We start from the raw sequence: 25,715 nt of genomic DNA on the forward strand, positions 1-25,715 counted from the left end.
CAACGAAAAAAAAAAAAAAAAAAAGGCGATACATCGAAACCGTATCATCCTCAAACCATCAGATTCAGAATCAGAAAGGGAGGAAACACAAACCTATGCAGCAAGGCTTCATCGGAGCCAGCAGCGAGCAACATACGATCAACAGCAGCATCACGCCGATCGGCCAAGCGTTTCAACTCATCCTGGACAGAAACATGGAAGAGCTGCCTATAATTCTGCAAAACTCTAGTCAGATGCTTGCCGACGGAAGACCTCGGGTTCAAAGGAGTATTAAAACTGCCTAACTCGCAGTGACTGGATCCGGCACTGGCTAGAACAGCCAAAGACCGGGGCCTAGCAGTAAGCGGTGGCTTCCAGAAGGAGAAACCAGCAAGGAATCCGGGAGCGAAATCGGAGCGATTGGAGTTGAATTTAGGAGTAGAAGGAAGAGAAATGTGGAGAGAGAGAGAATGGTCCATTCAACAGGAATGTTGAAGCTCTGCAACCAAAGGGAAAGCTATGGGAGAGAGGGAGAATAAAATGGTTTAGGGAAGAAGGTGGAAAAGTTAGAATACGGAAGGGTTCATCGGGAGTTTGAATATAAAAATATATATATTTATTTTAATTGGAAAAAAATTTCGAATATTTTGTCAGATAACTTATCTTATCATTATCATCTTATCTTATCGGCTTTGAGAGGGGCCCACGCCAGTGGTGGACTGATCGCTTGGTTGGATTATAAAATTATAATTTTAAGAGTTTATATATTTAAATGAAAAATAAAAAAGAGGAGATTTGAAATATATTTTTATTTTACATTTGATATTTTATAATTTGATTAACTAAATTTTATTTCAATATATTTTCAAAAAATGTGTATAATTGCAAATAAAGTAAATTATCAAGTGAGTAGATTTATTATCCGTGAACAACAAAGATTAAAATATCGAGCTAACCAACATATTATTGGACAATCGACGCTACCAACACCACCAAAATCAACCCTTAAAAAGTTGATGTGTCGATAGTTCGTGCTGGTTGTAATCCAAAATCAACGTTGAGTAATCAATGATCATCTGTACCTGTTAGCTTGAATATGGTTAGTTTTGATTATATTAGTAGACACAATGAAAATATGAAATATACGAATGTAAACTAAATAAAAAATATAGCTAAACGGTCATTCAAATTATATAAAATCATCTATCTTATTCAAAGACTCACGACAAAGAAGATGAACAATCCATTGTGAATCACAGACTTCCACAATGGTATGAAGTCTGGTGGCCCTTGTTTGGAATCACGACTCTTGGTATGACATAAAGTTTGGTGGCCCTCGTTAGGAATCACTACTCTCCATAATGGTTTGTCCACTTTGAGCATAAGCTCTCATAGCTTTGCTTTAGGGTTTTGCAACATAACAATGGAGATAGTATTCTTCACTTATAAACTTATGATCTTCCATTAAATTAACCAACGTAGGACTCACTCCCACTAATCATCAACAGCCTGAAGATGTATTCTTTATTTATAAATTTATGATCGACCCGTTAATGAGCCGATCCCAACAATCTTCAACCCAAAGATTCGTAGGAACAAGATTGTAGCCCATGTGGCACTTGCTTGATCACTCAATGAAAAGAACTTTCATGGAAGATCAAAGAAAAACACCCATTTTCCAAAGAGCCGGCGGTGGGTACCACACTTGTATAGCCTTTGCCTTTGAACATTGAATTCAACCCAAGAAACAAAGAACAAAATCAAACCCAACTACATAAAATGGTTAATAATCAAAGCATAGCACTAAGTTTAAGCATCTGATTCTCAAAGGAAACTATTGGTATCCGGCAATGGCTTCCACTACTTCCAGGCTCATGAAGGCAGTTCGGTATGAAGCCTACGGCGGCGGATCGGCTGCTCTCAAGGTTCCTCTCCCTTCAAACTTGTTGCTCTTTACTCATTTTATATGACTTATATTCGATGAGCGTTGTTACTATTTCAAAGTTGATGGTTTGATCTCGACGTCCGATATCGTTTCTTCGTGCAGCATGTAGAAGTTCCGATTCCCGGACCCAAAGACGATGAGGTTTTGCTGAAAGTAGAAGCAGTTAGTCTGAATCCATTTGATTGGAAAATTCAGAAGGGAGTCGTCCGTCCCTTTCTTCCTCGAAACTTTCCTCATATTCCATGTTCGTTCTGAATTCTCGGTTTGGCTTTGAAGCTTAGTTTAGCGATGAATTATTTGATGAGACTGTCACAGTATGACTGACAATAAATTTGAAACAGGTACTGATGTGGCGGGAGAAGTTTTAGAGGTCGGATCACGGGTGAAGAGGTTAAAAGTTGGGGACAAAGTCGTGACGTTTCTTAACCATGCTGTAAGTATTCATTCACCCTTTTCCACGGTTAATCTTTGATAACCATGAGCAAGGAAATCATGACTTTGTTCGATAACAGTTCAAGCCCACCACTAGTAGATATTGTCTATTTTGGCTCGTTACCTATTGTCGTCAGTTTCACGGTTTTAAAATGTATCTGTTAGGGAGAGGTTTCCATACCTTTATAAAAAATGCTTCGTTCCTCTCTCTAACGGATGTGGGATCTCACAATCCACCTCATAGGGGCCCAACGTACTCGAGGGCATACCGCCTAGTGTCTGACTGTTACAAATGGTCAAGACACCGAGTGGTGTGCCAATGAGGAGGTTGGGCCCCCAAGAGAGATGAATTGTGAGATCCCGCGTCGATTGGAGAAGAGAACGAAACATTCCTTATGAGGGTGTGGAAACCTCTCCTTAACAAATGCGTTTTAAAATCGTGAAGCTGACGGCTATACGTAACGGGTCAAAGTAATGTCTGCTAGAGATAGGCTTGAGCTATTACGAATGGTACGAGAGCCAATGAACTTGAGCTCAAGAGTTGCATCTTTGATTCATATGCTATTGGAAGTGTTCATCTTTTTGTATGTATGACAATGACAGACCGGAGGTGGACTTGCTGAATATGTTGTAGCAAAGGAAGCTTCAACAGTTATTAGGCCGCCCGAAGTGACCGCAGCCGATGGCGCTGCTCTGCCTGTTGCGGCTTTAACAGCACACCAAGCTCTCACCCAAGCTGCTGGGATCAAGCTTGATGCAAACGGCCCTCAATTAAACATTCTCATCACAGCTGCCTCTGGCGGCGTCGGCCACTACGCCGTTCAGCTAGCAAAGCTAGGAAACACTCACGTGACCGCTACGTGTGGCGCTCGAAACATCGAGTTCGTGAAGAGCTTGGGCGCAGATGAGGTCATAGACTACAAGACCTCAGAAGGGGCAGCCTTGAAGAGTCCATCAGGCAAGAAGTATGATGCAGTGATCCATTGTGCCACAGGGATCCCATGGTCCGTGTTCGAGCCTAATTTGAGCTCGAACGGTAAGGTGGTCGACATAACCCCGGCAAACGTGTCAACGGTGATGACTTTCGCCATTAAGAAACTTACCTTCTCTAAGAAGAAGCTGGTGCCTATGTGGTCGATGTCTTTCAAGAATGAAAATTTAGAGTATGTTATGAATTTGACTAAGGAAGGGAAGGTGAAGAGTATGATTGATTCAAGGTACGCTTTGAGCAAGGCTGAGGAGGCTTGGGCAAAGAGCGTGGATGGCCATGCCACCGGCAAAATTATTGTGGAGCCATAGTGGTGTATGTTCGACGTATAAAAATATTTTACTGTGGGAAATCTATTCTCGTGAATTTTTCATGAAGAATCCACGCCTAAAATTGTCACTCCCAGCCCAATAACATCTACCGTCTTAAGTACATATCGTTATCGATTCCAAATCATCCTTGTTCGTGGTTAGGAATTAGTGAATAGAGATGTCCGCAGTCTCCATCCTATCTTCTATTTAATTCTCTATCTGCAAAATTTTCTATTTATTTTTATCCAGATCTAAATAGAAATCCCCTAAAAAAAAATTATAGGATCCTGTTGGAATTTTTCACAATTTTTAATATATAATTTTAAAGAATAATTCATTTCAAATAAAATTTTAAAGATAATTTCCATTAAAAAGGTAAAATATAATATTTAACATAATTTTTTAAAAATATTTTCACCAATTACGTTAATATTTGTGTTAATTTATTAAGACGAAGCGAAGTCATTTAGGAAGAGATGCAAATATTTGTTTCTCTGAAATTATGAGAGTAAACGAACAATTTTCTTAGGTTATCTGTTGAGCACGTAGACCTTGGTTTCAATGGCGGTGGAGAATCCTCCACGTCTGCGAAACGCCGGCAAAGCAACGGCCACACATCACAAGAGTGATGCATTTTACAATTCGTATCGTATAATCTCTTGCAGACGCTTCAACCACTGTCCGCACTCTTTCATTCATCGACACTCCAGCGATGGCCGAGAATTTCATGTGCGCAGTTCAATACGATGCTTATGGCGGCGGACCTGCTGCTTTAAAGGTTTTTTCCGCTTCATATTTCCCTTTCTGCGTCTTCATCGCTCAAATCCTGTGGATTTCATCGAGTCTCTCTATTTATCCATTTACAATCCATTATGTAAATATGCTGTTTACAAAATTAATTTCTAGCCCTAAAATTTAGGGCTAACTGTCTATTTGATCCATTTTGAAGTTTGAGAAATGATTCTAAGTCCTTTGTCAATCCTTAAATGACTGAAGTGTTTGATTCGAAACTTTAGAGACTAAATCGATTATCGACACAAAATCTCATGGATCAAGAGTATATGTCATCATAATTTTTTAATAGAAGAAGTTAAAATTTGTGCAGCATAGTCAAGTTCCAGTTCCAAGTCCAGAGAAGGATGAAGTAATTGTAAAACTAGAGGCAGCAAGTATTAATCCTTTTGATTGGAAAGTCCAGAAAGGGATGCTAAGGCCATTTCTTCCCCGCAAATTCCCTTTTATTCCTGGTAAGAATTGTTTGAGATGATATCTACTGAACTGTGTTCTTATATGCTTTCATGTGTTGATATACGTTTCCCTTGTGGGATTTTAGGTACTGATGTGGCTGGAGAGGTAGTAGCTGTTGGGGTGGGAGTAAAGAAGTTCAGAGCTGGTGATAAAGTCTTAGCTATGATTAACCCCTTTGTGAGTTCTAATAATCTTTTACCATAAAAATGGAAGTTTAGAGACTAAAATAAGATTTAAATCTCGAGATTTTGTTATCATGGCAGAATGGAGGCGGGTTGGCTGAATTTTCGGCTGTAAAAGAGAGCATAACAGCCCTCAGACCACCAGAGGTCTCAGCTGCTGAAGCTGCAGGCTTACCCGTCGCTGGTCTAACCGCTCACCAAGCCCTCACACATCTCGATGAAGTCCCCGGACAGCAGCCAAACATTCTGGTTACTGCAGCCTCAGGCGGGGTCGGACACTATGCCGTTCAACTGGCGAAGCTTCAAAATGCTCATGTAACAGCAACGTGTGGGAGTCGTAACATTGAGCTCGTCCGAAAGTTAGGGGCCGATGAGGTTCTTGACTACACGACACCGGATGGTGCTGCTCTAAACAGCCCGTCGCAGCGAAAATACGATATTGTAGTACATTGTGCAACCGGGATACCGTGGTCGAGGTTCGAGCCTAATTTGAGTGCTACTGGGAAAGTGATAGATATTACCCCTGGAATTGGGACGTTGTTGACTTATGGTCTTCAGAAGGTGAGCTTCTCAAAGAAGAAGTTGGTGCCTTTGCTACTAAATCCTAAAGGAAAGGATTTGGAACATTTGGTTAAGTTAATGAAAGATGGGAAGCTCAAGACTGTGATTGACTCGAAGCATCCTTTGAGTGAGGCTCAAAGGGCTTGGGCTCGGAGTATCGAGGGTCATGCCACTGGAAAAATTATCGTCGAGCCTTAGGTTTAAAGGGTCAACCAGAGAAATAGCTCAAATTTGGCTGTCTATTATATTTTGGAAACATGGTTGAAACCATTTTTTTAAATGTACTGTAAATCAATTCATAAAAATGGTACTGTAAATCAATTCAAATTAAAAATTAAGATTGGTCTTGTGACTTGATAACTAGACCAATCTGAATATAACGCAATATAATAGCTCAAGTCTACCGATAGCAGATATTATTAATTTTGATTTGTTACGTATCGTTGTTAGCTTCCTAGTTTTAAAACGCGTCTATTAGGGAAAAAATTTTATATCCAGCTCCATTTTCTAGAGGTAAATTAGGTTAAATTTTTGAAAATTTGATTTAATTTATGAGTGGACTTTTTTTAGTTGGGTCAGCTCAAACCGTAATAGAAGCATGTCAAAATCTTAGCGCGCAAGAAAACGTGCCCCCATTTTTCTTCTCTATCCTCCCACGACCCTGATTCTTGGCGCAACCATGGGCGGCGATACTGTTCCTCTTTCTACTCCTTCCATCCTTCACGATCATCTCTGTTCGTATTTTCAGTTTTCTGTTCTTTTGATCGAAGAAATTGGGGTTCAGTTTCCATGTTTCTTCATCAAGTTCTTCTTGCTTATTTAATTTCTATCCGAAGTAATTTTGCGACACAGCTTTAATTTAATACCCAATTGCAGATGGGGGTTCTTCTCTCGAGCATGATCAGTCGCAAATTGCTACTCAACTGCCCACTCTCAGGTATACGTTTCGATTGCTCTGTTCCATGTTCTCTGAATCACTCCCTTTCCAGTTAAAACCCAATTAATTTTATGATGTTGCTCATTATGGGTATTGTTCTTGATGAGAAAGGGGTAACAACAGTAACTTGAGCATGCAAACTAAGTATGATGAAGCGGATATGGAAAATGGAGTAATCATGGGAGAATTTGATGCGACTGAATCTCAATTTTCTTCATCTGCTTTGAATGTTGAAATATATCGGAGGAGGATAAATAATGTACATAGAGAGATCTTGGAGAGCTCTGATCAATTACGGATTCGTAGTGAGAATTTGAATCAGGCTAAGAGAAAAATTTTGAGGTATCTCTATTACTTTTGACATGTTTTTATTTCTGAAGATCTAACATCTCATGAAGGAGAAAGGAATTTATTGTCCCTAGTAGTGCCCAAATTGCGGTGTGAACTCCTTGTTTGAGTTGTAGATGAACTAATTAAAGTTGATGATGGTTCATGAGTATTATATCTCTTATTATTTTCAAGAATGCTGCTAAATTTTGCTCATATTGACATGCTAGCCTCTATTTGGCAGCTATTCTCCTGGATCATGGATTGAGCAGGTAGGTGGAATGAAATTATCTGACTATGATATCCCACAAACAATGTCGCTTATATTGATTGGTCCGAAAGGATCTGGTAAAAGTAGTCTTATAAATAGGATCTCCAAGGTGTTTGACGAGGACCGTTTTGCGCCCGAAAGAGCTCAAGTATCATGTATTGCTTTGAATTCATTTGAGGCTGTTCTCTAAATGAAAATAGGAGTTGCTTATTTGAACTTAAAAATTGTTGTATCTTTTCGGTGTAGGTAATTCATCTGGTGAAGATGGAACTTTTTTCCTTCAAGAATATATGATTATGAGAAAGTCGAAATCCTTTTGTTTATACGATACCCGTGGTCTATCTGATGACTCGTTTGAAAACATTGAAGTGTTGAAACAATGGATGACCAAGGGTGTTCACCATGGAGAACTTGTAGCAAGGTTGAAGTTTTAACATTGAGACCATAGCCCACTGTAGCAGATATTGTCCACTTTGACCTGTTACGTATCGTCATCAGCCTCACAGTATCTGTTAGGGAGAGATTTCCACACCCTTATAAGAAATGCTTCGTTCCCTCCTTGGACTAGAGCCAGACATTGGGTCGAGAGAACGAAGCATTCCTTATAAGAGTGTGGAGACCTCTCCCTAGTAAACGCGTTTTGAAACCGTGAGGCTTACGACGATACATAACGGGCCAAAGCGAACAATATTTGCTAGCAGTGGGCTTGGACCATTACATCTTCCGTTAGTTTTAAATTCAATTGTGACTCACTTCTTCATGTGTGTAAATTACTTTCCAGGAAATCTGATGCTTCAAGTTTAATAAATAGAATGAGGTGTAAAGCTCGCCAACGCTTCCCGCTTTCTAGGGCGGTCAGAATGATTAATTTTGTCATGTTCGTCGTTGATGGGCTTTCAGTTCTTAAATCAATGGATGGCGATGACATAGAGAAAGATTATGAAAGAGTGATTACTACTGCGTTCAATTGCCCTTATTTATCATATGGAGGTGAAGTTATCCCACTCATCATTAGTTATAATATCATGTTTATGAGAGTAACAGGAAGATTATTATCATTATTTATTTTTTTAAGATCACGTTCCTTAGGTTGCATGTTGTATGCCTTGATCATTTTTTTTCATGCTATTGAGAAATTAGAATTTCATTCTCTTTTTAATCACAGATGACAAACCAGTTGTTGTTATAACCCATGGAGATCTACTTTCCTTTGCGGACCGTGTTCGTGTACGTGCCCATTTGGGGAATTTATTAGGTATTCCATCGGCGAAACAAATATTTGACATCCCAGGTACCGTATACCATGTCCTAGATATCAATAGAATCGTTTATCCATTTTTTTTTCTCATAATCAATAATAGCAAACAACGGTAATCCAATGTGCTAGCAGATAGTTATGATCCAGTCACGGAGTTGACGATAATTGATATGTTACATTACTGTCTGGAGCATGCTGATAAAAACCTTTCTCCCAAGAGCTGGACGGTGTTCAAGGTTTCTTTCGCCTCGTGTTCTATCCGAAGTTTCATGTCTTTCATTTTGTTCTTTTTTAACATCAGAATATGCACGTGTATCAAACAATTCAGTATTTTGCTTCTCCAAGGGATCACTAATCAAAGTTGATTGCTCACTTGCAGGATCACCTGTCCTCCGTATCAGCGAATACATACTTTCTAACCATTATGGTGATTGTTATCATCTCGGCTTATCTGTATCAGGTATACGTTCATCATCCCGAGCAACAGGAGCCTAAGAACGTTTCGAAAGGTATGGAGATAGTTTGGCATGAGATTCGACATATGTGGTTAGATTGAAGAAGGGGGCAGTGTCTTGGAATTCAGAGGTTCTTTTGCTACAAATAATAGGTGGGTAAATGATATTGTCACCTAATTGTGCAGTGTGGAATAATGCTAAAACTGTTCATATTGTGATGATTTGTGGATCCTATTAGACAATGTACTGTCTTCTTATATATGAGGTAAAAGTGAGAAAATATTGTGATGATCTTGCCCAAAAGATGAGGAATGATAGGAATACATAATGGTTTCATGGATATACATCCTAGTAAAGAAATTGCACCAAAACTGGCCATGAAATCTGTTGGAAAGCTGCCACTCCTGGGCTCCTGACCAACAAAATCAAGTATAAACGGTATCCTTTTTGGATCCCTTTGGTCTAAAACGGCTAAATATAATATGAATGGGAGGATGACCTGACCCATAAACTATACCTTCCAGCCAAATGTGTATGGCGCTATTGATCAAGTTGTGCAAAACTTCTGTGTTGTGAAGGGGTCTTAGGCATAATCATAAGCTTGTCCTTACAGTTCTCCGATGGTAGTTTTGGGAATGCTCTGCAAGAACATGGCTCTTGCAGCTGCATCTGATGAAAACCGACCGAGCGCAGCAATTGTAGCTGTCGTGCAACCGAACTTCTCAATTCCTCTTGAGATCATACAGGTATGACTTGCCTCAACAACAACTACGACGTCTGCTCCTAATAATGATGAGACTGTCTCTGCTATCTGCCTGGTCATTCTCTCCTGAACTTGAAGCTTGAAACCATAGAAATGTATTACTGAGTTTAGAAGTGATTTCTCAAGGTGAGTGACTCCATCAGCTCTTAAGAATCCTATATGCACGACGCCATAAAAGGGAAGTAAGTGGTGCTCGCATTGAGACCAGAACGAGAAATTCATCTCTGATTGAATCTTTTTCTCGGAGAGGTTACCGTTCTCGTTGTGTTCGAAATGAGTTCTACCATTAGCAAAGCCATTGAGCTTCTTCATATCCATCTTCATTTCCACATTACAGTTTTGGAAGTTCATTAGCCAGTTGACAAAGTGACCAGGTGTTCCAAGAAGCTCTTCCCTTGAAGGGTCTTCACCTAACGACCTCAAAATTGATGTCGCTGCAGTGGTCATTCTCGGGTTTAATGACTCGATTTTGGTTGAGAATTTAGAAGCTGAAGGAAAATGAGATGGGCACCAAAGTTGAGAATTTGAATCTGGTGCACCAGCTTTGCTTAGATCTATGCCTCTAAATTTTAAAAGACTGAAGAAGTCCATCCAGGCATCAGCATCTTGGTTTTCGAAAGCTCCCAAACCAGATTGAACCTGCGCTTTGACCCATCCTGAGGATTTCGAGTCGAGAAAGACCGACTCCAAGCTCGGGAAATGAATGTGCAAACAATGAAGTACAACAGCAACACCTCCTGGGTTGATACCATGGTGCAGAGCTGAACAAATTTGATCAGCCAGACGTTGAGGGTTTTGAAGTCGCTTTGCATACACGTCTGCGACTCGAGAGAGCTTGCTCAGCCCTACAACTTGCTGACCAGATGGAACATAACCCACATGACATTTCACTTGAAATGGAAGCAGACATGACTCACAATATGAGAAGAAGTCAAGATCTCGAACAATCACAATCCCACCTGCACCTCCAGCTTGACCAAGACCATTATGCAGTCCAGCTTCGGGGAATAAAGCACTTTCAATAATGTCCTTCGCTGTTTGTCCATACCCTGAAATAGAATTATGTATATGCATGAAGAGATGATAATGTTCATTTTACATCAGAATTCATATGTTTCCAAGCAATTTCTTCATCTTATCCTTTCCTTCCTTTTGTTTCCTTAAAGTTGTCGACTATGATTATCTGATTCTACAAGTTCTTTAGTCACACATAGCATGAAGAACAAATTCAATGCAGTAAAAGAGAGACAAAATAAGGACAAAAAATTCTCTTAATTCTCAAAAACCAATACCACCATAATCTCAGTACAAATTCTGAAATAGACAATGCATCAAGATGAAGAACCTGGTGTTCCCATGTCCAACTATGCACAAAAACAAAAACAAAAACAAAAACAGAACAAGAACAAAGAACAAGAAGAAAAACAGAACAGGAACAAGAACAAACACAAAAACAAAGATGGATGGAAGCTTGATTAATGTATTGTAGCAACTAGAGGTGGTAGAGGATTCCAGTTCTGTTTTCCAGTATAAAAACATACACATTATCAAGCCAAGAGACTTTTCTCCAAAAACATTTCAACACGACAAATCTTTTACATAATGTTTTAAGAAACTGGAAGCTGGGAAAGATGGGGGATGGAGGCTTGAACGGTCTTAGAAGCCTGAAATTAGAGGAAACTCTGCCCATGACATACTTGCATAATACTAAAGTTCCTCATAAGAAAACTGTAATAGTTTTCATTTGTCTCAAGTTTTTGGAATCTTTAAGGTATTTAGCAGTTAGCTGCTAAGAACAGCTTTTAGAAACAAGTACTAAGAACTAATAAGAACAAGAGAACAGTGAGCTATATATGCTTCCATAAAAACATTTTGAAAGACATCCAAACTCACCTAACCACACATGCACAATTAATAGTGACAGTTCTTTATAAACAAATGCCTTTATGAGGCTTATTCTACTAAAATAAGGCAACTCTCACCTCTTGTTCCTTCTCTAAGAGCCTTGGCTACACGGAGGGGGGTCTTTCTGATGCCCTCTCTATTGATATCTTCCCCTAAACCCTGCAACAAAACTTTCACGGCATCCATGATAGCAATAGTTTCAGGTTCATCCTCAACCCCGCTATGTTTCGCTCCATTCTCGACCTTCAAATCCGAAAGCTCTTCACCAGAAGCGGCCATTGTCGGATTTCAAAACTCCCGAATCCCAAAGAGAGGGGGGAAATAAACAATACCAAACTTCAAAAACCGTCCACACCCAGATCAAATCAGGGGTACATGGAAAGATTCGTGACACATACGGGAAACCCCACTCATCGAATCAAGAGATTTGATGAACTCCACTTGGGCCTCAACGAAATATTGCTATATTTGTGAAAACAAGGCTACAAATCAAATGAGCATGAGAAATACAATGCACCCAGATAAGGAAATCGCGACAGAGACAGAAAACAAGCCCTAATAAGCAAGTAGAAGAAATGAAAAGGGAACGAATGGGTAGTGTAAGGACTTGTGTTAGGGAAATTGTAAGAAACAAATGGCACCACAGTTCATAGGGATAATCTTGTAGTTGGGAAATGGGTATAGAGAATGGGAATGCTGGATCAATGGCGCCACATAGAATGAAGTTATAGGATTGAGGAAAGGTTGCGGCAGGGATCGGTGAAAGGTGTGCTGAATCTGAATGGTTTGAAGGATGAGATGGGCCACTGGGGTTTTTGCTTTTTTTTGGATCTCAGACTTGAAAAAATCATACACCAACCACCCATTGTTGGAGGATTAAATCTTTCCACTTTATCATTATGGTCTATTTTCTTTGACAATAAGTCACAACCTAAATTAACATGATTAAGTTGGATATTTATTAACACTTCAATTTTCAACCATAGGGTGACAATGTTTTTCGAGTAACACAACGTTGTTACATTTTGAATGAGGTTAAATAAGACAAAATATGAGTTCAATATCAAGTAAATGTTAATTTTTTACACTAATTCGATAAAGAAGTGATAACTTAATTTAACATTACGACTTCTAAGGGAAGAAATACACATGAATGAATTATGACTATTTATGAAATAGAGGGATCTCGAGAATATGCAAGTATAATTAAGAAAGTTTAAACAAAAAAAATTACTTTTCTTTTAAATGACCTAATCATAAAAACTTGAAAGTTATCTAAATTGATCATATATATTAGATGACCTTACATAAAAAATTCCTATTATTTATATGGTTATGTGAGATCTGGCAGTGTGGTTAGACAGGAGAACTAAATATTTTTTAAAAGGGTGTAGAAACTTAACAATAATAGATATATTTTAAAACTGTAAGGTTAGCTACTATGTATAACAGACCGCAGAGAGTATCAGAGAATATCTATTAAGAGTGGATTTAGGCCATTACAAATCATAAATAGAGTCCCACGATGTCAATATGCTTGTAATATCAATGCTCCAAAAAAATAAAAAAAATTATAAAAAAAATAAAAGAAAAATGCTTTTAGCAGCCCCACCGTACGCTGACGGCTGACGACGGATACAGTGAGCAGTGAGCAGTGAGCAGAGAGCAGAGAGCAGAGAGCAGCCCAAATATCCACTGTCTAAAGAGATTTTGAAGAACCCAAGTTGCAGATTTCGAACTGTTATTGGCAGATCAATGTGGTATGTTGAAGAAGATAGACACAGAGAAGAGAGTATTCTGGAAAGCTGAGACGTAGCGGTGATTGGGGAGGAGTCTTACCGCCATTACCGCCATGGGTTATGCACATGGACGAGCACAATCGGTATTGTTTGAAGCTGAAAGACGAAGCTCCATTTCCTCGGTTCCGAGCCCTCAAACGAACCCTAACTCGCCGGGGAAGAAGAGGACACTGCGTTGGTCTGATGTGTGTGGCAGGACACCGAATCGCTTGAGAGTGTTATTGTTGCTATGCAACTTCAATCCTCGGTTAAAGACTCTCATATTCCCACATCCAACTCCAAAACCAACCCCCACTTAATCGCTAATTTCTGCAAAATCGACTGTACGCTGCTTCTTTCGGACGAGCTTCTTCTTAGGATCCTCACGAAATTACCGGATTCTCAGCGGAACTCCAACTTTCTTGTCTGCAAACGGTGGCTGAATCTGTAGGGTCGTATTGTACGGTCGCTCAGGGTAATGGATTTGAATTTTCTCTTGTCGGGTAGGTTGATTTTGAGGTTTCCAAATCTTAACCGTGTGGATTTAATCTCTGGATCTTTGATGTGTTTTAGAAATTCTGGTATCTTGTTGAGTAATAGCATTCATTCAATGCATGTTGATTCCTGATTTTTGCCTATTCCGGGTGTTGGTGAGGAAAATATTATTGACAATATGGAGATTGATAGAGGGCTGAAAGCATTGGCCGATGGCTGCCCAAATTTGCGCAAATTAGCTTTTATTGGTGGAAGTGAGTTGGGATTGTTGAGTGTGGCCGAGGAATGTGAGACCTTGCAAGAACTTGAATTGCACTAGTGTAATGATAATCTGCTGAGAGGAATTTGCTGCTTGTGAGAATTTACAAATTCTGAAATCTGAGTCCTTGTCCTGTTCTTGAGCGGTTGCATTTGCAGAACTGTCAACTACGGGATAAAAAGAGTGCTAAAGCATTGTTTATTACTGGTGGTGCTGTGAAGGAGATTTTCATCGGTGATTGCTGGGGACTGGCGGATGACTTATTCAGCTTTGCATGTCATTGCTGGAACTACTGGAGGAGTTCTGGCAATTTTTGGAATCTACTAAGGACACCAACTCGAACAAAAAGTGTCCCGCTTTCCTTTCCAAGTAAGTGGTACCTTGGATTTAGATATGCTCATAGTATATATGAAAGTATGATATGAGAAGTATGTCATAGAAATTTGAGCATGAAATGAGTTGGTTTGATTTGATGTATGTAAGAGTACATTAAACGTTATGATGCACGTTTATCGAAGAACGAACTGTTGAGTTATGATATGACTGAAATTGAGAGCATTCATATAAAACATGTTATGGGAACCCGATTATATATGTTTGAGCATAGAATGAGTTGAGATGACACATGTTGAATGTGATTATGTATGATAACTAAAATGCATACGCACTATCTTATGAAGTGAGATTCATGACTAGGTATCCATGTTTAGATCACTATGCTATGTCTCTATGTCATATGTTCACGATGTATGCGGTTATACGGGGACGATTAGGGGTTCGCCAACTAACCTCTAATCGTGAACCTGACTCAATTGTCAGGGGTTCGAATAATCATAGAACTGGCTTATGATATTTTATGCTTTATGATTGTACCGTGTGGGGACTACTGTGAAGTTTGCCAATGGACTACTGCGAAGTTTGCCAATTAGCTTCTTGTAGTGAGCCTGTCACGAGCGGTAGAGGTACATAGTTGTACCTTGGACCCCCAAGGGGGTGGATTGTATTGGAGAGGAGAATAACTCCCTAATAGATTCGCATGAAACCTCTCTCTAATAAACTCGCGTTTTAAACCGTGAGACTGACGGCGATGCGTAACGAGCCGAAGCGAACAATATCTATTAGTAGTGGACTTAGGCCAATATAGACTATGATGTGGCCTAATCTATGAACTCGAGCAATGCGAGCATATTGAAAAGTCTATGCTTTAAAAACTATGTTTCTAAATGGATATACTTCAAAGCATCGCCGAAGCGAACAATATCTATTAGTAGTGGACTTAGGCCAATATAGACTATGATGTGGCCTAATCTATGAACTCGAGCAATGCGAGCATATTGAAAAGTCTATGCTTTAAAAACTATGTTTCTAAATGGATATACTTCAAAGCATCGCCGAAGCGAACAATATCTATTAGTAGTGGACTTAGGCCAATATAGACTATGATGTGGCCTAATCTATGAACTCGAGCAATGCGAGCATATTGAAAAGTCTATGCTTTAAAAACTATGTTTCTAAATGGATATACTTCAAAGCATCGCCGAAGCGAACAATATCTATTAGTAGTGGACTTAGGCCAATATAGACTATGATGTGGCCTAATCTATGAACTCGAGCAATGCGAGCATATTGAAAAGTCTATGCTTTAAAAACTATGTTTCTAAATGGATATACTTCAAAGCATCGCCGAAGCGAACAATATCTATTAGTAGTGGACTTAGGCCAATATAGACTATGATGTGGCCTAATCTATGAACTCGAGCAATGCGAGCATATTGAAAAGTCTATGCTTTAAAAACTATGTTTCTAAATGGATATACTTCAAAGCATCGCCGAAGCGAACAATATCTATTAGTAGTGGACTTAGGCCAATATAGACTATGATGTGGCCTAATCTATGAACTCGAGCAATGCGAGCATATTGAAAAGTCTATGCTTTAAAAACTATGTTTCTAAATGGATATACTTCAAAGCATCGCCGAAGCGAACAATATCTATTAGTAGTGGACTTAGGCCAATATAGACTATGATGTGGCCTAATCTATGAACTCGAGCAATGCGAGCACATTGAAAAGTCTATGCTTTAAAAACTATGTTTCTAAATGGATATACTTCAAAGCAATTGAGTACGTTCCTTTATATTGCTTTGCCATCATAAAACTAAAGAAATCCGAAACTCCCAAGCAATGAAGATTAGTAGCTTCAATTATTCAGTCCAAAGTTCAAAAGTGAATGAAATATGCATACATATTCAGTTTTAACACACCATTATAAGATTAAGGAACAAAAAGTTCAAACGGATCTCCATGTCTGATACCGAAAATCCATGCCTGGTAGGAGCAAGGTTGGAACTTTGTTCGGCTCAAAATCAAACCAACCAGCTTGATCAATATAGTTTTGAATCAGCTCACCTCCAAAAGTTGTCACTGCCGACGTCCCAATTGCATCAGCTATGCATCCCCCAATGATATGAACATAGACAAGGCAATTTTCTGGCTTCTCAATGTAAGCTTTACCCACGCCAAGCAATCCAATACATAGAACAGAGACTATTGTGACTGTTGGAATCTTGAGAAATTTGTCCTCTGGCTTACGGAACGTGAAGCCATTAAAGGAGAGGGGGCACCAACCCAAATATCAGGAATGATAGGATAGCCACTGTCAAATGGAGGCGATGGTTTTTTCTATCTCCGAAGACTTGCTCATATCTATCCACTTCTTCCTCTCTTTGTTCATCAGGTCCACTTTCCTGGCCGTTTATCCAATGTTTTGATATCTGGAAATTGCTCATTGAATTCAGAACTATGGAAATAGGTATTGGTATTGGAAGAAGAGGAGAATGTAATTACTCACTCTATAGCTCATCACAAACAGTCCAATAATCAAGTTTGATAGTGAAAGAGCTACCGTTTTTCCTGCATCATGCAAAATATTATGCGTATCAATGATTCTTGATTTGATTGTTCTTAAGCACTATAGAAGAGATAATGTGAGATCCCACGTCGGTTGTGAAGGAGAACGAAGCATTCTTTATAAGAGTGTGGAAACTTCTCTCTAGCAGACGCATTTTAAAACTTTGAGGGGAAGTCCGAAAGGGAAAGCCGAAAGAGGACAATATTTGTTAGTGGTGGGCTTAGCCTGTTACAAATGAAATCAAAGTAGACATCGGACGATGTGCTAGTGAGGAGGCTGAACCCCGAAGGGGGTGGACACAAGGCGGTGTGTCAGCAAGGATGCTGGCCTCGAAGGGGGGGTGGATTGGGGGTCCCACATTGATTGGAGAAGGGAACGAGTGTCTAAAAGGAGTGGATTGTGAGATCGTATATAGGTTGGAGAGGAGAACGAAGCATTTTTTTATAAGGGTGTAGAAACGTCTTCCTATCATTTTTTATAAGAGTGTGAAAACCTCAAATCCAAAAAGAATAATATTTGCCGGTGGTGGATTAGGAATAAAATAAAGTTACCAGTGGTAGCACCGGTGCTGGCGGAAGATGTGACAATGCCTAAGCTTGCTATCAGTTCAGTTAAACCGCCATACAGCACACTTTTCACAATTTCGGTTCTAACTGAAGTTGCACTTTGTTGTTCTTTGATTTCCGGTTCAGTAACAATGAGTTCGTGTGGACTTGAAGCAACTAAAATTTCTTGACAAAGGACTTCTTGTTCACCATTATGAGTGTAAATGACTTCATTTGATTGTTCTTCAGCATTATCTTCCCCTAATTGTTCATATTTATGACCTTCACTCAACTGTTGATCGGTAGGATCTTCCCCTAACGGTTCATATTTATGATCTTCACTCAACTGTTGATCGGTAGGATCTTCCCCGAACGGTTCATATTTATGATCTTCACTCAACTGTTGATCGGTAGGATCTTCACTCAACAGCTAGGGCTTTCAATGGGGACAACAGAGGAGGAAAATAAGAGGTGGGAAGAACAATTTCCCCTCGGGATGGCCGGGAAAATGGAACCAGATTTCCTCAAGAAGAAACAAACGGTTGATTTTCTCTCAACAATCTCTTTGAGAAAGCCCGTGGAAGCAAAAGAAATAGAGGAAATTAATTACTGGGAAAACATTGCGGAAAGAAAGTACACAGAAGCAGAGCCGATCTTACAAATCCTTTCTTCAATTGAAACTCGGCTCAGTTGTTTGGACGGATTTATAGGTAACGCATCGGTGACCACTGTTAATTATCAATATACATATTATTTTATGTTGCTCAACATTTGTTGTATGCTATATAGAAATAAAAAAGCTGAAAATGGAAAGGTCTCTGCTGTTCCGCCTAAATCCAGAAAAGTTTTCATCATATGGTCGCTATGAAATTACATTTATGGTTGGTAAGGTTCCAGTATACTAAATTACAATATTATTATATATATCACATAATTACTGCTTTGATTCTCTTTATGATTTACAGGTAGATTGAGGTTGCGTGATCTCTCAACAGATTATTTTTGGCTACTGCAAGGGGGAGTAGAACGTTCCTGCATAGATATGATGGAAAAACTACGTATGCAATTTTTATTTTGGATCTTTGAAATTTACTTTTGTGAGGAACATCAACGATTATTTTTACCTATATTGAACCAACAATGTTGATTAATTAATGTATGAAAATTTTGCAGTACGCTTGAGAAAACAATTGATAGAGCAGGAGGATGAATATGGTGACATATTGAAAGGGAAAAGCTTAAAGAATAAAGAGGATGTATTAAGAGAGTTAGGTAATTTATTTTGGAGAGTTACTACCTTCAGTACTTATGGAGTATTATGCAAAATTTGGTTAATTATTTGATGATTGTAACTGATTAATACAATTTGCAGTTAATACAAGAAGAGAGTTGGAGCATGCAGAAAAAGTATATTTAATCTCACGAAGGAGAAACCTTCGCTCTCAGTCATCATCTGAGGTGGATGATGTAATTTCCAAGCAATCCGATGAAGAGTTCCTAACAGATATGAGTAAGTGAAAGAGAATCAAATAAGTATTGAAACTATGAGCTAAAAGTATATCGATAAAGTTGATGAAGTATTGAAACTATGAGCTAAGTTGGGTTGATTAAGATATATATTCTAAATAAAGAATGATTTGCATTTACAGTACGTAGGAAGAAAGAAATGATGAAGTTGGAAGCTATATTTGTTGGGTTATTGCAAAATTCCACGAAGTACTTGGTTGAGAAACTTTTAGGATACTCTAAAGATGTACTAGGACTGGCAGGTAAGTGCAGAGCAAAACTTATAGCATGGTTATGTTATTTGTTTACAACTAACACTCATTTTTAATTTATTAGTAACTTAAATGTGTAGTAAGTTTGACAAGAGAGTTATTGGCGTTGGATGAACTGTCCGATTCTGAGCTCAGAGAACAAATGAATTTCGGAAGCCTTGATGACATAATATGGATGCTGAGTAAGTTAATGGTAATTTAAGTATTTATATGCCCATTTTTAAGTGGTGACCAATACAGTATTACTCTTCCAGTGTCTTGGAGACAATATTATTCGTGGGGACAACGACAAATATACCCAAATTTATGGTTGGAGATGCACACCGACAAAGAGTACCAAATATATACACTGGAAAGGATGGGTAACACTAATTCACGACTTTTGTTTTAATTATGGGATAATTGTATTCAATTCAATTCATTTGTTAAATTTATTTGGCAGTAAATTTGAGAGAACAATATTTAAGGGTGGAAGATGAATATTTATGGGTATTAGAAGAGAGACACACCAAGAAGCATGCCAACACATACACTTCATTTGATGTCCACCAAATTCATTTAGAGTACATCTGGGAGAAAGTACTACAAACATCATGTAAGTTAATCAATATTGTTAAGTTTACTGCACCACTAATTGTCAAGAAAATCTTACAGCTAAGCATATTTTACAGTAAACTGGAGGAATGATTGGATACTGCGGTTAGATGCTTATACTCGCGAACTACAGAAGAGCTTTGAACATGATGTACTGGACAACGGTAATTCATTTGGTATTGTAATTCTATTTTATGTACAAATATGGATTTTATTTATTATAAATTTTCAGAAATAATGGAGGAGTTGAAGGAGGCGGAAAGAGCATATTGTGACTTTATAGAGAGAAGACATATAACAAATCTGGACAACATTCCATTAATGGACGTGTCTCAAATATATGCAAAGTACAATCATCCAAAATTATTGGTGGACATAAGTAAGTTAAGAAGTAAATTATATAACATCTAGTAAATCAAATTGAAATGAAATTTTATGATGGATCTACACAGATTCCCTGAGACTAAAAATGAAGAAGTTGGAAAGTGATTGTGATCGCATGCTACTAAAAGTTACATACGAGTACAAGCAACAAGAGAGGGTTGAATATGAAATGATGGGTAATGTATCACAAATTTTATTGCACTTCTTAAATTATAATTTGGTCTCAATTTCAACCGCTGTTTGTTTCGCAGCCAAGGCCAGAAAACTGTTATGGAAGATAGACTACAGATATTTTGATCGCTTCAAACACAACATGGAATCAAAAAAATTTCTCCAGCTACTTCCAACCACTTCAAAGGTTCAAAGTTTCCAAGGTTTGTTTGTACTTCCTCTATAAATACTAATCATGCAAAAATTTGTAAAAGCAATCCTAAATCATTTTATATTATAACTTAGTGTGAGATTCCACCTTGGTTGGAGAGGGGAATAAATGTGTGGAAACCTCTCTTTAGCAGACGAGTTTTAAAACCGTGAGACTGACGACCGTACGTAAAGGGCCAAAATAAACAAATTTCATTTTGTAGAGAAAATATGGTCTAGAATTAGGAAAAAGTTTGAGGGATTTAATAAAAACACAATGTATCTTATTTTAATAGAGGAATTTGCAAACACACGATAAAATTAGATTTACAAACAAACCTGATCAAGATAGATTAATAGTACAAGCTCTAGAGCCTAAACAAGACTTTAATCCGACCAACTTTATGGCACCCTAGCACCCAAACGCTGTCATCACCCACTGGTAACTCAGGTACCACCTGAATCAGAAAAATGGTAGCACATGTAAATATAAGAATACTAGGGGTGTACATTCAACCTAACTACTCAAACCAACCCAACCTGAATTATAAGAGTTGGGTTGAGTTGGATTAGCATTTCGGGTTGGGTTGGGTTGGGTTCATTTTTCAGAACCTAAACTGGTTTAGTTCGGTTTTGGGTTAATGAGACAAAAATTTCGGGTCGACCCGAACCGAACAAAAATTTATAAAATACATTAAGAATTTTGTTTTAAATTGAAGAATATGGTTTAGATAGGTTTATTGATTTTGATTTATACATCCCCTCCATCTTTTTTGACAGAGCTGGGTGGAAAATAAATTTTTTTAAATATTTATAAAAAATTTGTCTAAAATATTTTGACTGTTTATAGCGTTTACCATAAATTCTTCATTCTTTTAGGAGTTCTTTCCCACCTATACTAGTGGACACAAAATTAGATCGATAAAAAATTAGTTTCAACATATTTGAAAATTTTGTATTTATTATCATTATATCACAATTTACTTTATTTTTATAAATAATTTAAGGTCCTCCAATCCATCAATGTCACGTGCAAGTAAGTCTATTTGTAAGTAAAAAGAATTTATAATATTTTTTATTTTCGTTATCTATAACTTAATTAAACTAATCATTTTTATTGTTTTTTAATTTCATAATTTATCTTTATATTTTCCTTATTTGTAGAGTAACCAATTCTCAAGAAGGGTCGGTATTTAATGTCTTTAGTTCTATGGCAATGTTGAAGTATGTTAGGACGTTACAATTTCTTCTTGTTATTATTGATGAATTTATTTTTTTTGGGCGATTATAGGTTAATTTTGTGTTTGTTTGTGATTTTTTAATATCATTTATCTTAGAATAACTATGAAGTGTGGATAAATAAAACCTTTTTAAAAAATTAATTTTTTTTTTTAACAACCTAACCTTAAAATAGAGGGTTTGGGTTGGGTTGTAAAAATTTTCAGGTTGGGTTGGGTTACCAATCAAACCAACCCGAACTTTTGGATTGGGTCAAAAAAATTCTTCAACCCAACTCAACCAGGACCATGGCACACCCTTGAACAATACTCAATAAGAAGTTTACAAATAGACACTAACCACACTCATTGGAGAACACGTGTCTATAACATGCCTTTCTACGTAGTATAACCTTAAGTATAGATCTTAGGCTAATTGACACGATACCCTACCCAATGATCAGTTATCAATAACAAACTCCATCGAGCACCCCTAGACCATTAGAGTCGTGTGGTCAAGCTCTCCCTGAGCACATCTTCAAGAATGGAACTCAAGGTTTAGGAATTCTAGTTATGCTCTCCATCGTTTCCCTCTTTTCAATTGGATCATGAAAAGATGAGATCCGACCTCCACCATAGTCCATCTTAGGACATATATGACTCTTGTCTCACTAGACAATCCACAATCCACTGAGAACTAGTTGACTATTCTCTAATAGTTCCAACAATCAAGTTCATTGTCAAAGAATAGTTGGAAACCTTTGAACAACCCCCATAATAACCTAATGGCACTACATAACATATGCATCTAAGGTACAATCATGCACAACCAGCTCACTTATATCAAAGTAGATATCATCTTTAAGGTTAATTGATAACCATTTAAATGGTTTGAATCATTCCTAATCTAATTAAAAAGATAAATGGTTCAGAATATATAATATATGGGCGCTAAATAGTAGTTTTAAAGAAAATATTTATCTGATAAATTTATTTTTAATTATATACACTTTCTTATATAAGGTTGTTTATAACGTACAAAAACACACTTTCAATCTTTAAGTTTGAAGTTAGTTTCAATTTAGTCTTTAAGTTCAAAATAGACAGTTTAATTGAGATTTAGTAGAAAATAGTTTTAAAAAGTTGCTCAATCTACTTTGATCTTTAATTGGCTAAATGTTAATGGATTGTTTGTATTTTGTTGACTTGGTAATAGTATTGATGGAATAATTTTTTTTTTCTTTTTTGGGACTGATCTTTCTCCCTCCTCTCCCCTCCGCCAGCTTCTGAATCATTCAACTTCTTCAAAATGTTAAATGATTCAATAAAATCGTATAACATATACTGTTCCAAGTGCCAGAACTGTATCAACAATTTGATTCAAAGTGATTTGAAATTAGAAGATGTTGAAGAATCATCTGCAAAATTTTCATACGAAGATGAAAAAGACATTCCAAAAAAGTGTTATGAAGTTATTTATAAGTTTCTCAATTTGCATACCACACATTGTCCTGCTTGCACGAATTATGTCAGAGAGGTGACAATCCAACATGCTCCAAAACAATCCACGACTCTTGTACAAGTTCCAAAACCATCCATTCATGGTACAGGTGAGTTTGATGTAAAAAAAGTGCCAAAATTTCATGCTAAATTTATGTGTTTTAGTTTTAGAATTGTTTGATAATGCATTGAGATTAATACCATTGTGTCATATAAACTCTTTTTTCACTCTCGTCTTTTCTATACTCATTATAAGCAGATGAAGAAATTATAGACCATCAAGAAGGCTTAGTTATCACGATCTTCCATCCTGATGAACCAAGCACTAGAGTTAGAAGGTGGGAAATTCGTAGACTTATAGTACTTGGTGGCTTAATGGAATCAATTACAAGTTTAGCTATTGTAACTGCAGCAATGAGTGCAAAGATTTCTGATGGTAATGGTTTTCATTTCCTCTATTTCCCTTTTTCTTAAATAATGATTAGGCGATCTCTAGTTGATCTTGGATTGGGATTCTTGCAGGAAATATAATAGCTTTGGCGTTGACAAATTTGATAGCTGGACTCTTTATTATTAGACATGATGTAAGCATTTACCTTTTGTCTTTTGGGTTTTCAAGTTTTTGATATAGTGAAACGTATGAAGTAAATGTACAGGTATCAAGATTGCAGAAGAAGAGAAAAATACCTAGAATTGAAGTGGACGGCAATAACTACAAAGAAGTATTGAAGGAAAAAATGTATAGTCTTCTCTGTTTTATCATCGCCTACTTATCTTTCTTGTGTTTTGGGTTAGTGCCACCACTGGTTTATGCACTCTCATCCCTCAAGATCAGAAACAAAAACCTCAAAATCATAGCGGCTGCAGGAGCTTCCCTTTCATGCACTGCACTTCTTGCTGTCCAGAAAGCTCACATTAATCAAAAGCCAAGACATAGGCTAGTTTATGTCAAAACTGCAGCCGTAGATGTTTCAGTGGGAGTTGGGGCTTTTGGCATATCATATCTAGCAGGTTACATGTTTGGACACCTTGCAGAGGAACTTCTGTGGGACTTGTGAAACTCAGCACACCCACTTCATCATTTTGCTTTGGTTTCTGCAGAATATGGTTATACATAAGTCTTTGATCAACTTCTATGCTGGTTCAGTTGGTAAAGAAATGGGATATCTTAACTGGAATTGCTATGTTATTTAACACCCAGTTCAGCACTTTATTCAATGATGCAATTCTTTATTGCCAGCTTGTCGGTTTACTTCAATATCTCACATTTACCCGACTCGACATTGCCTTTGTAATCAATAGAGTAGGTCAATTCATGATCATCCCACAATTCTTCTTGTTTTCTTTTCTTTGTGGATCAAGCAACCTGGCATTATGTTTAGTTGAGAAGATTTGTCTCTCACAACCCTTTTGTAACTCTGTCAGGTTGGTGATACATCTGATACATCTGAATTGTCGTTCTACATATGGTTTTATTGCTTTTCTTGGCTCCAGTCCTATATCCTGGTTTGCCAACAACCAACACACCATTTCCTGCTCATCCACACTCTGGCGAAATATCGCTTGTTGGCTACTGTAACTGCTGATCTCTTTTGGTTGCGGCAGCTCCATTGAGATCTTCTTGTTCCTTTGACAGCCTCCTACCCCGCTATGGTGTGACAATGTCAATTTTACTTGCAAAAAAACCAGTGTTGCTGCCATTTATATCTTCCATTTTGATCGTGACAAGGTTGTTCACAAGAACATTTTTGTTCACTTTATATCTTCCAAAGATCAGTTTGTGGATTTGCTCACCAAGCTATTCTCATCCAAATCTTCTTGTCTTCTCGTGACCAACTTCTGACTTCTACCCAGTCTTCAGTTTGAGGGGGCATGTTATGAAGTGTTCTACATATTATCCGTGGTCATATTTTATGCCTTAAATTTTAAATAATGTTATTGTAATCTTGCCAAATAAATGCTTTTAACTTATTTGCTTGTTCTCTCAATGTACATAAAGGGGTCATCACCACTATGAAATTCATGAAGGAAATGACATTCAATTTTGTCTATCTTCCTCGGTGTTTCTATAGCTCTCACTTATGGTTTCATGCTTCTATGTACATGAATATTAAGATTCATACTTTCTATACTGCCTCTGATATGCTCACAAAGCATAAGTTACAGCTACTGTTGGGTTTGCCTTACTTGAAAAAGGTTAGTATTAAATAAATCAGAAGCGGCTGCCAAAAGCTACAGAGGAGAAGATTGATAGACAATAATTCTCGAGAGTTAGAGAGTAAGTATTCAATGTGAATAAAAGCTTCAGCTCCCCCCTCCCTTCTCAGTGGATG

The 25,715-nt window shown here is 37.7% G+C and overlaps 6 protein-coding genes and 1 pseudogene across 11 annotated transcripts in view; 5 read left to right on the top strand and 2 right to left on the bottom strand.

Annotated features, from left to right (window-relative positions):
• The window catches only part of LOC111455900 (UV-B-induced protein At3g17800, chloroplastic-like), a 4,798-nt gene extending 4,235 nt beyond the window's left edge, over positions 1 to 563 (bottom strand). For all 3 annotated transcript variants that reach the window (XM_023097547.1, XM_023097546.1, XM_023097545.1), the window contains exon 1: positions 94 to 563. In XM_023097547.1, coding sequence (XP_022953315.1) covers positions 94 to 458 — 365 coding nt within the window. In that variant the 5' untranslated portion in view covers positions 459 to 563. The remainder of the gene's footprint in view (positions 1 to 93) is intronic.
• LOC111455902 (chloroplast envelope quinone oxidoreductase homolog) overlaps positions 1 to 6,064 on the top strand; it is an 18,899-nt gene extending 12,835 nt beyond the window's left edge. Inside the window, exons 2-6 of one of the 2 annotated variants that reach the window (XM_023097550.1) lie at positions 4,198 to 4,433; positions 4,761 to 4,902; positions 4,989 to 5,080; positions 5,167 to 5,865; positions 5,953 to 6,064. In XM_023097550.1, the coding sequence (XP_022953318.1) occupies positions 4,368 to 4,433; positions 4,761 to 4,902; positions 4,989 to 5,080; positions 5,167 to 5,844 (978 nt within the window). In that variant the 5' untranslated portion in view covers positions 4,198 to 4,367 and the 3' untranslated portion in view covers positions 5,845 to 5,865; positions 5,953 to 6,064. Of the gene's footprint in view, positions 1 to 4,197; positions 4,434 to 4,760; positions 4,903 to 4,988; positions 5,081 to 5,166; positions 5,921 to 5,952 lie in introns of those variants that run through there. The other variant, XM_023097549.1, reaches the window with a different exon arrangement.
• On the top strand, positions 1,777 to 3,778 carry LOC111455901 (chloroplast envelope quinone oxidoreductase homolog). The gene is made up of 4 exons (XM_023097548.1): positions 1,777 to 1,904; positions 2,027 to 2,168; positions 2,266 to 2,357; positions 2,960 to 3,778. The coding sequence occupies exons 1-4, from the start codon at positions 1,830 to 1,832 to the stop codon at positions 3,653 to 3,655; spliced, it is 1,005 nt and encodes a 334-aa protein (XP_022953316.1). The 5' UTR covers positions 1,777 to 1,829; the 3' UTR covers positions 3,656 to 3,778.
• Positions 6,065 to 6,259: 195 nt separating the features above from the next.
• LOC111456535 lies at positions 6,260 to 9,178 on the top strand. Its single transcript, XM_023098442.1, has 9 exons — positions 6,260 to 6,380; positions 6,523 to 6,583; positions 6,695 to 6,925; positions 7,155 to 7,336; positions 7,428 to 7,602; positions 7,963 to 8,171; positions 8,347 to 8,472; positions 8,572 to 8,675; positions 8,819 to 9,178. The coding sequence occupies exons 1-9, from the start codon at positions 6,326 to 6,328 to the stop codon at positions 8,993 to 8,995; spliced, it is 1,320 nt and encodes a 439-aa protein (XP_022954210.1). The 5' UTR covers positions 6,260 to 6,325; the 3' UTR covers positions 8,996 to 9,178.
• Positions 9,179 to 9,199: 21 nt separating this feature from the next.
• LOC111456534 (GTP cyclohydrolase 1-like) lies at positions 9,200 to 12,385 on the bottom strand. Its single transcript, XM_023098441.1, has 2 exons — positions 11,640 to 12,385; positions 9,200 to 10,706 (listed from the first exon to the last, which is right to left on the bottom strand). Exons 1-2 carry the CDS (start codon positions 11,839 to 11,841, stop codon positions 9,502 to 9,504), a joined length of 1,407 nt encoding a protein of 468 aa, XP_022954209.1. The 5' UTR covers positions 11,842 to 12,385; the 3' UTR covers positions 9,200 to 9,501.
• A 995-nt stretch (positions 12,386 to 13,380) lies between these two features.
• LOC111456537 lies at positions 13,381 to 14,629 on the top strand (annotated as a pseudogene).
• On the top strand, positions 13,414 to 24,834 carry LOC111456533. Of its 3 annotated transcripts, none has more exons than XM_023098439.1 (18): positions 13,414 to 14,463; positions 17,964 to 18,259; positions 18,339 to 18,434; positions 18,515 to 18,607; positions 18,723 to 18,821; positions 18,922 to 19,059; positions 19,199 to 19,318; positions 19,408 to 19,509; positions 19,582 to 19,689; positions 19,770 to 19,922; positions 19,999 to 20,085; positions 20,154 to 20,300; positions 20,374 to 20,481; positions 20,557 to 20,679; positions 23,166 to 23,492; positions 23,642 to 23,818; positions 23,905 to 23,966; positions 24,039 to 24,834. In XM_023098439.1, exons 1-18 carry the CDS (start codon positions 14,369 to 14,371, stop codon positions 24,438 to 24,440), a joined length of 2,733 nt encoding a protein of 910 aa, XP_022954207.1. In that variant the 5' UTR covers positions 13,414 to 14,368; the 3' UTR covers positions 24,441 to 24,834. The 3 variants fall into 3 exon arrangements, with proteins under 3 accessions (XP_022954207.1, XP_022954206.1, XP_022954208.1); XM_023098438.1 differs by having other exon boundaries at positions 14,346 to 14,463; positions 23,639 to 23,818; XM_023098440.1 differs by lacking the exons at positions 13,414 to 14,463; positions 17,964 to 18,259 and having other exon boundaries at positions 18,339 to 18,430; positions 23,639 to 23,818.
• Positions 24,835 to 25,715: the final 881 nt, after the last annotated feature.

This window comes from Cucurbita moschata, unplaced genomic scaffold (assembly GCF_002738365.1).
Source record: "Cucurbita moschata cultivar Rifu unplaced genomic scaffold, Cmos_1.0 Cmo_Scf00018, whole genome shotgun sequence".
In the NCBI taxonomy this organism is placed as follows: domain Eukaryota; kingdom Viridiplantae; phylum Streptophyta; class Magnoliopsida; order Cucurbitales; family Cucurbitaceae; genus Cucurbita; species Cucurbita moschata.

Bases quoted from the DNA above. Each gene is read 5' to 3' on its own strand.
- LOC111456534 (XM_023098441.1), bottom strand. From the start codon at position 11,841: ATGGCCGCTTCTGGTGAAGAGCTTTCGGATTTGAAGGTCGAGAATGGA. The intron at 10,707-11,639 runs GTGAGAGTTGCC...ATTCTATTTCAG, and splicing joins TCTTAGAGAAGGAACAAGAG to GGTATGGACAAACAGCGAAG.
- LOC111456533 (XM_023098438.1), top strand. From the start codon at position 14,369: ATGTCATTGCTGGAACTACTGGAGGAGTTCTGGCAATTTTTGGAATCT. The intron at 18,260-18,338 runs GTAACGCATCGG...TATGCTATATAG, and splicing joins TTGTTTGGACGGATTTATAG to AAATAAAAAAGCTGAAAATG. The intron at 18,822-18,921 runs GTAATTTATTTT...TACAATTTGCAG, and splicing joins GGATGTATTAAGAGAGTTAG to TTAATACAAGAAGAGAGTTG.
- LOC111455901 (XM_023097548.1), top strand. From the start codon at position 1,830: ATGGCTTCCACTACTTCCAGGCTCATGAAGGCAGTTCGGTATGAAGCC. The intron at 2,169-2,265 runs GTTCGTTCTGAA...AATTTGAAACAG, and splicing joins AAACTTTCCTCATATTCCAT to GTACTGATGTGGCGGGAGAA. The intron at 2,358-2,959 runs GTAAGTATTCAT...TGACAATGACAG, and splicing joins TGACGTTTCTTAACCATGCT to ACCGGAGGTGGACTTGCTGA.
- LOC111456535 (XM_023098442.1), top strand. From the start codon at position 6,326: ATGGGCGGCGATACTGTTCCTCTTTCTACTCCTTCCATCCTTCACGAT. The intron at 6,584-6,694 runs GTATACGTTTCG...TTGATGAGAAAG, and splicing joins ACTCAACTGCCCACTCTCAG to GGGTAACAACAGTAACTTGA. The intron at 6,926-7,154 runs GTATCTCTATTA...TCTATTTGGCAG, and splicing joins GCTAAGAGAAAAATTTTGAG to CTATTCTCCTGGATCATGGA.